This window comes from Lytechinus variegatus, chromosome 4 (assembly GCF_018143015.1).
Source record: "Lytechinus variegatus isolate NC3 chromosome 4, Lvar_3.0, whole genome shotgun sequence".
Taxonomy (NCBI): Eukaryota; Metazoa; Echinodermata; class Echinoidea; order Temnopleuroida; family Toxopneustidae; genus Lytechinus; species Lytechinus variegatus.
In genome coordinates, this window is record NC_054743.1 from 21,273,966 (window position 1) to 21,284,706 (window position 10,741).

Consider the following 10,741-nt stretch of genomic DNA (forward strand, 5'->3'; position numbering starts at 1 on the left):
TACTCAATTACTAGTAAATAGCTTGGGGACGCTCAAACACCTGTCAAACACTTGAAATTCGAGCAAGATTGAAGTGGTATAGCGCCATCTTCAGTCTTTTTTTGTACATGTATTGGGTAATCATTTTCGGTCATGCTGCTGCAGTGTCGGTACCTGACGCAAAAGAAGACTAAAATCTGTGAAAAATGGGAGGCGCTCTGAGGAGAATTGCCACAAACTTCAATGTGGAGAGCAGGGCACATCGTTTACTGGACCAGCAGAAGCCAAGACCTGCCCCGAAACACCCCAAGACAGCTGATAAAATAGCCCAGTATCAGAGAGGTAAAAACCTTAATTTTTTAACCCTGCCAGGCTGTCCCTGCGTCCGAGTCCGAGCGCTCGTTGAGTACCGGTACCGTAGTTCCGGAGAACTCTCCCGCCGCGAGGCCCAGGACGGTGAAGCCCACCCAGCTCAGTGACCCAACCATGGATGGTCAAGAATCGCTGGGGAAATAGAAACAAAATTGTTACCAAATATTAACAGTGAATGAATGAATGTTTTGCGTTATGTTGATTCTTCATAGAGGTTTCTATTCATCAAATCATGGTTCCTAGTTCTTTTTATAAAATTAAGAAAAAACCATTGCCATTGGCATTGGATTCCATCGTTTTTTCCATAGGTTCACTTTACAAAACCAACACAAAAATTAAAAAAGTAAATTTAAAATTAATTTAGAAACCAAAGTTTGAATAAAATGGCAAGATTTTTTTTGAGAGAACATGCATGCATGCATGAGTCAAAATGCTTTTGTTCACAATATTTGCATATTGCGTTGGGAGTAGACAGCTGGCAGCCGTCTGTTTCGAGGAGTTTTTAAACATTTTTTAAAATTTCTCCTCGTACACAGACGGCTCGCTATCGTGCAGCCACCATTAGGGGACTTGCAATGCAAAATCCCCCCGTCGGGGCTCTTTAATTTTTGCCTTCAATAAATAAAAATTTTGAAAATTAACGCGACTAAAATGAAAATTAATATTCCCTCTTGCCATTAATTGCCAAAAAACGGAGAAAAATCAAGTTAAAAGGAACAAAAACAGTGACTTACCTCGGCTATCGTGCAAATTCACTTCCCTGTTTTATCCGATCTTAAGTACATAAACATATGGCCATTGAGTCCCCTGTACAGATCGCGCTAGAACTTCGGTCTCTGTATTTGGTGAGTGAAGCCAACGGAGTTCAGCTGAACAACCAACATAACAGAGACCGAAGCTTTTGGTCTACGTTGGGAGTAGCCTCGACTAGGCTTATTCAACTGTAATTGAGGTATGGGCAACATTGCCAAAAAATAGAAGAAATCATTTAAACTCTAGTTGCACTGCATGGTTTTATTCAGTTGTCTGGCTGAGCTTTCAACCCATTGCATGACCTTGGTTCATAAAGCCATGAAAGGGTCAATGTGATTATCTTTTTCAGATCTATGATGATTTTTGGAAATATTAATTTTTCTAAAAATCTAGTTTTACTTGTATACTGAAAAGAAAATTGTGTATAATAATAATAATAATAATAATAACATTTATAAGGCGCTTACTACTGTTTCTAAGCACACTGTGTTCTGTTTATGGTTTGTACTTGGGTTTAAAAAAAAAGTGGCAGGGGATAATGAAACAGGTAATACAACTATTGTAATAATCAAAACTCAAAACTGGTGTGCACCTCCAATTGACCGACCCACAACTGCGAATCATCTATTAAACAGGTAGGTTTTGAACTGATTCACAGACTTTGCATTATGAATGTAAGATGGTAGCTTATTCCAAAGGGAAGGGGCAATTATAGAAAAAGCGCGGTCAACATATTTTATAGAGGTTCGAGGTCCAGGATTTACCTGCATTGTAGATGATGAACGATGTACATGTATGGTGAGGTAACTGGAGAGGTAACTTCCAATTTGGATGTATACGAAAATTTCATCTGAAGATCATACATTAAAATTTTCAGCCCATCCTATGCTTGATTTGGTTTTATAATCAGGCTCCTGATTAAAAAAACCCAAAAAGTTTCTGTGATATCGTAAAGTCAGGATCAATAATTTTATTTGGAGACATTGATCACATGTACAAGATTATTGCCCCCAGCATTATTGTTATGTGTATGCCTGTCTATTCTAAACCAAGATATTCCTCTTGATTTCAATCAGAAAACCCTCAGATATTGGATCAGCAAAAGAGAAAAGATGAGAATCTTCTTGGAATGCTGAAAGATGTCAAGGTCATGTCTCAAGAGGTTGCAGGCAAGGTCAGTTCACTACCCCAGTTCCACCCCCCTCCCCCTCTTCTTTCAATACTGTATAACTAATTCTATTTGTTTGGAACCACATCGTTAAGTATAAAATAAGTGTATTGCATTATTCACAAGAAAATCCTGGAGGTTCTATGCTATCACCTTGAGAAAAAGGAATATCAATTAGAAATGAAATAAACTGTTAAACAAATGATGAATGTTTATGAGTACAATGGACAGAATACTTCATGAGGTGAAAGATGAAATAATAATCCATTGCACGAATGAAAAAAACATTTGGATTATATGACACCTAAAAATTGATTTTTGTTTTGTTCATATTAAACATGCTTATGGAGAGCAAGGTCGGTCTGTTGATTGTTACGTCATTATAACATGCGCACTGCTGGTGCCTGCAGCTAGCAGTCTCGGTGCACGCGTGCAATGGACAAAATCGTATGGATCCAAAATTGCATGGTTGATGACGTGATTGCAAAATGGGCTGAATGAACGATATCAAACAACCAATCAAACCACAAGGATGTATCTAGGTGTCATATAAACAGTAATGACTCATGGACGGTTTCTATTTAGAATATGGCAGGTTACTGTAGAAAATATATGTAGATGCTACACTATTATCCCTTTTGAGTAAAGGTTAACTTACATAATTATTGAAGTTTAATTTACCAATGTCAGACCATTGTTTTAGACCCGGCCTGAGTGTTGCATACCTCCTGTAAGTCAAAATTTTCAAATAGATTTCTGTGGTCCAAAGATAATTGAATTTCAATGAAAAATTACAAAATTTATCTATTTTTTTTTTTCAATGAAATTTCAACATTTAAATCCTCATTGAAAGTCACCGCTGCTCTCTCTGCATAGATTTGTTTCAGTCATTTTATCAAAAATCATTCCTTCTCTGATAAGCATGTATCTTAGCTTTGATTTTTTTTCTTTCAAAAGTTGATTCTGTGTAAAATAAATTAATTCAAATATTTGATTTTACTGACTGTTTGGTGCTTGGCTGGTAGTGTTTGTGAAAACTCAACCTGTGAGTTTCAAAACTAAATTGGTTCTATTTCATTTAAATTAACATGCATTAATATGCAATCTCTGCTAACAAAAGTGCAAAACAAAATTAAATGTTATTGCAACACAAGGATATCAATACAGGAACTAAAAACAGTCACTATCATTTCCTGTTGTGATCATCATAAAACATATTCTTTAAAATACAAATTTTGGAATTGGATGATATTGAATGAGGAGCATAAGGAACATTTTGATTGAGAAAAATTTCATGTGATATAACACAAAGAGGAAAGACAGTATGGTCAGTTCCCCCATGTCTGCGCGGTCTCCCAAGTCTGCGCACCCGCGTATCTGCGCGATTCTAGTAAAAGAAGCATGAGCATGAACTTTACACATGCAATACATAGACAAGTATTCATAAAAAAATCCGACTCAAAATGATGGAAAAATGAATTTGGGCATTTCGTGTGAAGGCCTCAAAATTCGGCCTTTCTCAACAAAATCCCTGAATCGTGTGCAAAGTGAATGAGTGCGCAGACATGGGGTACCATTTTTTTTTCAATCTGAAAAGGACAGCCCGAGGTTTTTTCAAGAAAATCCTGTATTTTCTTTCATTTTTTATTGAGAAATTTGGTACACTTATTCATAATAATATAAGGAACATTATTAACTGAAAGATTTTGTGAAATAAGAAGAAATTCATGTTAAATCTTAATTCAAATTGTTAGGTGCGCAGACTTGGGGCCCACCATCATACAGGTTTGATTTATCAGATAAAGAAAAAAATAAAAATGGTAGCTTTACAATGTAACTTTTTTTTGTATTTACAGCGTTTGATGAATGAAGCTGATGCTGCCGAATCCAAGAAGAAACCTCGCCCTCTACCGCAGAATAGAAAGTCCAATCCAGGCTCACCGTCTGTGTTCTTAGAACCTGATGAAATACCAGAAGGGAGACTATCTGTAGAACAAGCCTTGGAACTTTTAGCCAGACACAAAAGGAACAAAAAAGTAAGTTAGTATTAAATCTTCACTGGCAAACTCCTGTGTGGTGCATTGTTTTGATAAACTTCACTTGTCAAAGTGTTCCAGCTTATAAAGAATGTTGCAAAACAAAGCTCTTATTTTAATGTGGTTTTCGTACCTCTGCCCACTGTTAGTTGTTGCAGGAGGCATTATTATTATTTTACTTTAAAAGGGGAATTTGACCTGAGCAAGGAAATGATTAGGCCTGGGACGAGTACCCTTTTTGTCTCGCCCACCAGAGGTGAAGGCGAGACTTCAGGATCCAAATGTTGTCCGTCCGTCACAAACCTAATGACACATAACTCCACAACCGTAAGTTACTTTTCAACCAAACTTGGAGGGTAGATGGACTTGGGGGACCTGCATGTTATGCTGCAGTCGGAGGTCACATGATAAGGTCAAAGGTCATTTTAAGGTCAACATTAAAGTTTACATGCAAGGCTCTTATGACAAGTGTTATTCCATCCCAGTCACTTCACAATGTAGTTTCGATATTATTCTCTTGCGTGCCCTCGCAAATCACGATATTTCTGGTTATTTTTGTGAGTGGGCGAGACACAAAATCGCTTTTGCCTTGTCTCTATTTAAATGTTCACCAGGGTTAACAAAATTGTTTGAATAGTCAATATACCCGCATTATTAGAAATCCCCCCAAAAGTTGACCTATTTGCATGACATACCAGTGGTCACACATATGAATGAGCAAACCCAGTTGAGTGTCCCAGCACATTGCCTATGACATGCATATCAACACACTTGAATGATGCACGGTAGCCGCTGCAGCAGTCAATAATGTGCCTTGAAAGAGTCACATTGTTTGGAATTCATTAAATTTTAGCATAAGGTTAATTCGTTATCTTGCACTTCGTTGTCAAATATCAAAGATTATAGCCATGTACTGTTGATAATCTAATGGCTCAGATCAGTAACCAACATCTAGTGAACGTTCAATTAATGTAAAAAGTAGTATTAGGTTGCTGTTATTGTTGAAATGATCGAACACATTGATTATTTGAGTTTTACTCCCAGGACAAGAAATGAGAGAAATAAGCAGAATGGTGACAGTGTGAGAGAATCATACAAGGAATACAAAATGTATAATTTTAAAAATGGGATTACTATGACTACAGATTGGCTATTTGATGAACATCTTGGAATACTTCTAACCAATCATAGTGTCATTTCTCCTTTGGTTACAGGAGTATCCTGCAGAGAGACCAGCTCAGGACTTCAAGATGGACATAGAGGACACCAAGAACATCCTGGAATACTTACAATCATAGTGTCATATCTCCTTTGGTTACAGGAGTATCCTGCAGAGAGGCTAGCCCAGGACTTCAAGATGGACCTAGATGACACCTAGGACATCCTGGAATACCTCTAATCAAAGTATCATATCTTCTTGTTCCATTTACAGGAGTATCCTGCAGAGAGGCTAGCCCAGGACTTCAAGATGGACCTAGATGACACCAAGAACACCCTGGAATACTTCTAATCAAAGTATCATATCTTCTTGTTCCATTTACAGGAGTATCCTGCAGAGAGGCTAGCCCAGGACTTCAAGATGGACCTAGAGGACACCAAGAACATCCTGGAATACTTCCAATCTTTCAAGGTGATACCGGTCATAGATGGCAAGGATGTCCCTCGCATCAAAGGCAGCTGATGATCTTCCAACACCTGAAGTAACCCTAGTGACTGAAATGTTTGGGATTGAAGAATTGACTGCCATCTCTGATGGAAGAACACCAGGGTATTAAGTGTGTCTTCACTGCCAACAGAGTGTGAGAGATGACAGGACACCAGTCTTGACTATGGTCAGCAAATATGCCCTGTGATGCCACTTTGTGACATGAAAATTGATAAATATACTAAAAAAGAGTATTCTTTTCTAATCTTGAATGGTTTTTCATGAAATACGATAATGAAATGAATATAATATTGGCTACCCTTGATTGGTATATTGGATGTATTGCATTCAGCTTGCAAATATTGCACGAGTCCTAGATGAGTGCAATATTCATCATGCAACCGAATGTAATACAGTTCGGAAAATAATTATTAGGTCACTTTCCTCCCAAGCTCCTATATGTATGGTCTGATAATTATTTCCTGTTAAATCTGTATGTGAACACATAAGGAACAGCCAGTATTATTGTCATTTAACAATCAAAATACTGTAATTTATCATGGATATTGGCATTGATGTTCAAATGGAATATATTAACAATGTCAAATAATGTATGAAAACAACAGTATTTGATATTTTCATTTTAAAAATTCTTCATATATGGTACCTTTTTGAAATTAATATTTGGTTTATACTCAGTGGCGTATAGAGGGGGGGTTTGGTCAAAAAATTCACTACCTACCAAAAAAAAAAAGGAGAGAAGGGTGAAATATGATATTTTCTGAATATTATGTCAAAATCAATGACAAAATTTGATTTTTAAATAAAAATGTCAATATTTTGCTTGCTTTGCTCGCTTGCAACTCTAGATTTTATGCAACATCTAGCTCCCTCGAAATTTTTGGCTCTTTACACCACCGTTCATCTGATATATAGACTTAGTGGTGTTAAATCAAAGTGGATATTAGATGAAATGCAAAGAGCTTAACTGGAATATGACATGCATCAATTCTCAAATGAAACAAACTGTCATAGATACTACAAGGGAAAGATCGAACACTTCAACGATTTTTTGAAACGCTCGATTAATGCTCATATGGAAGGATGCCCACTAGCGTTGAGTAAGTAAACCATCGCACATCGGCACGCAGCTGTGTATAAAACATACAGGGAAAATGAGAGAGGGGACTTTGGTGAGGGCTCGAGGGTGGCGTATGGGAATAATTCCACATTTTATCACCCAGAAACCTCTGATATATATTTATCTTTGATTAAGGAACCAAAAATTTGATTTAAAAAATTCTTAAATGTAAAAATTGCTTTTCCCTTCACCCCTTCCCTCAGTTGTTTTTTACACAACCATTTCGCAATACGCAAAGGTTACCTCCTCAATGCTGTGGGGCGCTCTTCCTGAGCGTTTCATTACGCGGTCTATGTGCTGTCCGATCTTCCCCTTGTAGTATCTTTGACCGTCATAAAAATGGTGGCAAGGCTTATAAAATCATACTCTCACATTAACTTTGGCTTTTTGCAAGAGAAAAGGTGTCTCCTACTGCCTTGCAGTGTCCTCGCAAGGCAATGACTGTACTTATATATGCAAATGAATTAGATGTATTTCTCTAGCATTGGCAAAAGTAATATTTATTTCATTGTAAAAATTCTTATTTGAATTTGGAAAGTTTTGTAGATTTATTTTATCTCCAGATTATGGTATGAATAAACTAAAAACAGAAGGAAAGAAAAGAAGTGTCATGAATAATGTTAATGTTTCTTTTAAGCAATTATATTCCACGAATTTCCTCTTTGCACTTAGGTAACGGGAAGAAAAAAGTCAGAGTTTTTATCCTGGGAACCTCATGACAATAAATCTGATTTTGCCATTCCTGCCTCCCCCCAAAAAAAGACTCAACTTCTCCTTCAACACAACAAATTAAAAAAAATACAACATAGATGTAAATATACTTTCAATGGACATGTTGATTTTAATTCCTTTGCATGTACACAAAACATGTCTTGGTCATCTAATATTCACATATACAATTTATGACCCCAGAAACTTTATTATGCACATATAGTTTGAATTATATAAAACACCATATATGCAGGGGCTCACAATTATATAACACATCTTTACCCCTATCACGCTCATATTATGCAAGGGAAATATGTATATATCTTCATAGAAATATACATTTATTTTCTCTTTTTTGGTCATGATAGGAGCTAGATCTACCAGGGATAGGAATACTTAAAAAACATTTACAAGGCGTTCTCGACATTTCACAAATATAAACTCTCATTATTTTATTCTACAAACTCTACATTATTGACAAAAGTAGTATGTACTGATCTTCTTGGCCTCTGGCGAAATTTTCTTAAATATATTCATAATTACATATCGCTATAAAACATGAAAATCTTTGGCTCAGTATTATTGTACATTTTTTAGTTAGTTTCAGCAAAGATTTCATCTTTTTTTTTAAATTCTTCATTTGTTATCAAAATTGAATATACTTTCAAGAACTTTAAGCTTTCAAAAATGTTACTTGTACATAGAATAGAAACACTCCGAGTGCGAAGGAAGGCCTATATAAAGGGAAATTGAACACACATTGATGAACAAGCAGCATTTATGCTGTAGAAGGAAAGAGATCTGTCAATAGGTTTATTTCTTGAGTGAAATGAATGTTATAGGAAGTACAGAGAGACACAAAATTAGTAAGAGAGATAGAGAGAGAGACATTGCAAAATGATGCAGAATTGAAAAGTGATGCAATAAGGAGAAATTGAATGGGGGTGGGCAGGGGAGCATTTCATGAAAGTGAATAGTGATTTTCACCGACTGTAATAAGGTACCAAAATCCTTGCATCTGATTGGCTAAGAACAAATTTGTCAGTGAAAATCAATGTTTGTTGTCATGAAACCCTCCCCTGTAAAGGAAGGAGGAGGGAAGAACAGAGTAGATATACAGATATGATTGATATGTTTTAAGGGCAGGGGGGGGTGATATAAAAGAAAATTGATTGAATATAGAAGACAGAAAAGAGTGAATATGGAAAGAGAAAAGGAATGGAAGGAAAAGAGGACTCGGCAAGGAAAGAACCATGTGCTTCCACTATTAAAGTAAGTAATATATTAAAGGTGCACTTCAAACTAAATCGTGCACTGACACAAAGGGTGCAATATTACTAATTTATGACTCATGATTTCATGATAATCAATGGTTGAGATCTACATTTAAAAAAAATCCCATAATAACATTTTTATGACTGCCGAGAGTATTTAAGTCAGGAATAGTTTTCCTAGAAAATTCTCACCAAAAAGGAGAATAGGTAAATTTAAGAATAAACCTTGAAATTGTTGTGCAGTCAGATTCTGCATATCTCGAACAAAAAAACTGATGAAAAAGTAAGGATTTTAAAATACATTACTTCTTATATTCAAAGAACCTTGGGTCACTGAATTTTACATTAAAAGTCAGAATATAGAAGAGATGTTATTTGTGCAAGCTTAATCTTTACACTTCAAATTTTCCAACGGAAATCTACCAGATTAAAATTAAACACACAAAAACAATCAGTATCCACTAATATTCAGAAATAAATTTGCCCCAATCATCAATATTAATCTCAAAAGACCCAACACACTCGTACATGAAACCAACAAAATAAACGTGCAACACAAAAAAACTTGCCTCGTGTTCAAGTAAATTAGAATCAAATTATGATACAGAAATTTGAGCTCTGAACCATTTTGGTGGCTGTATTCTGATAAATTCCTTGCATTCTTAAAATGAAGGTTACACCCAAAAGTATGAATTAGTTGATTTTAGCCATCAAAGGAAAATGTTGACGCACAGTAGGATGAGCAAAGTAGTACAATCTGATTTAAGATTGTGACTACAGCCATATTGCAAAACTGAAACAACTATTACGTGACACAAAAACATACAAGAACGCAAAATTGATCTGCAGTGTGAATGGATCTGGTGAAAACAAGGCCTTTTGATCAGCAGTTCAAGCATTTTTTTTTTCCAAAATGGATATCTCATCTTCCATAGTCTTATTCACAAATACATTAAAATCTTGCTATGAAATTGCCAAGTTTTGACCAAACACAATTATTTGTACTTGAAGATGATGGACACAAATGGTGATGTTGTTCGATAGAGATTACCATCAATTCATTAACCCATTCCATACCACACAACTGTTTTCAACATATGCCCAAAATGATATATCATGGAGTAAAGGTAGGCATGTGCCTTTTGACCTTGTATTTAAATAAAGAGTTTCAATAATTTACCTTTTGATCAGTGACTGTTAACAAGTACTGCATTACAAGACGAGGCATTCCCCTTTTGAATAAAACTCGATGTCCCCACCCCCATTTACACCAGAGGGTAATCATTACAGTGAGAATGGGTGTTTTTTACTAAAAATAAGCCACTGTTCATTGAGTGTATAAAAACATATACAGAGAGCGCTTCACTGGACAGCAGTGACACAAAAATGTTCTGGTAAGACAAGGAATTGGATGGGCAAACAATTCAAAATGCACAACGGTTAAACTCGTAAAATAAAATTCTCAAGAATTTTGAATATGTCAGGTTGATTCACTTCTAGCTCAACTTCCAGCACAAGAATAGTCTGAATACATCTATTCCTTCACAATGAGAACTCTACCTTTACTTGCATGTGAACTGAATTATTTCATTAATGCAGTATCAGTATACACCTGAATTCTGACTCAACATGATTTAAAAACACAACTACGTTAAGGAGAAT

At 35.9% G+C, this 10,741-nt stretch overlaps 1 protein-coding gene across 6 annotated transcripts; it reads left to right on the top strand.

Moving 5' to 3' along the window:
- Window positions 1-98: 98 nt before the first annotated feature.
- LOC121413612 (NADH dehydrogenase [ubiquinone] 1 alpha subcomplex assembly factor 4-like) lies at window positions 99-10,300 on the top strand. Of its 6 annotated transcripts, none has more exons than XM_041606504.1 (4): window positions 99-321; window positions 2,181-2,278; window positions 4,129-4,312; window positions 5,852-10,300. In XM_041606504.1, exons 1-4 carry the CDS (start codon window positions 186-188, stop codon window positions 6,010-6,012), a joined length of 579 nt encoding a protein of 192 aa, XP_041462438.1. In that variant the 5' UTR covers window positions 99-185; the 3' UTR covers window positions 6,013-10,300. The 6 variants fall into 6 exon arrangements, with proteins under 6 accessions (XP_041462438.1, XP_041462439.1, XP_041462444.1 ...); XM_041606505.1 differs by having other exon boundaries at window positions 4,129-4,308; XM_041606510.1 differs by having other exon boundaries at window positions 5,741-5,905.
- Window positions 10,301-10,741: the final 441 nt, after the last annotated feature.

Bases quoted from the DNA above. Each gene is read 5' to 3' on its own strand.
- LOC121413612 (XM_041606504.1), top strand. From the start codon at position 186: ATGGGAGGCGCTCTGAGGAGAATTGCCACAAACTTCAATGTGGAGAGC. The intron at 322-2,180 runs GTAAAAACCTTA...GATTTCAATCAG, and splicing joins AATAGCCCAGTATCAGAGAG to AAAACCCTCAGATATTGGAT. The intron at 4,313-5,851 runs GTTAGTATTAAA...TTCCATTTACAG, and splicing joins CAAAAGGAACAAAAAAGTAA to GAGTATCCTGCAGAGAGGCT.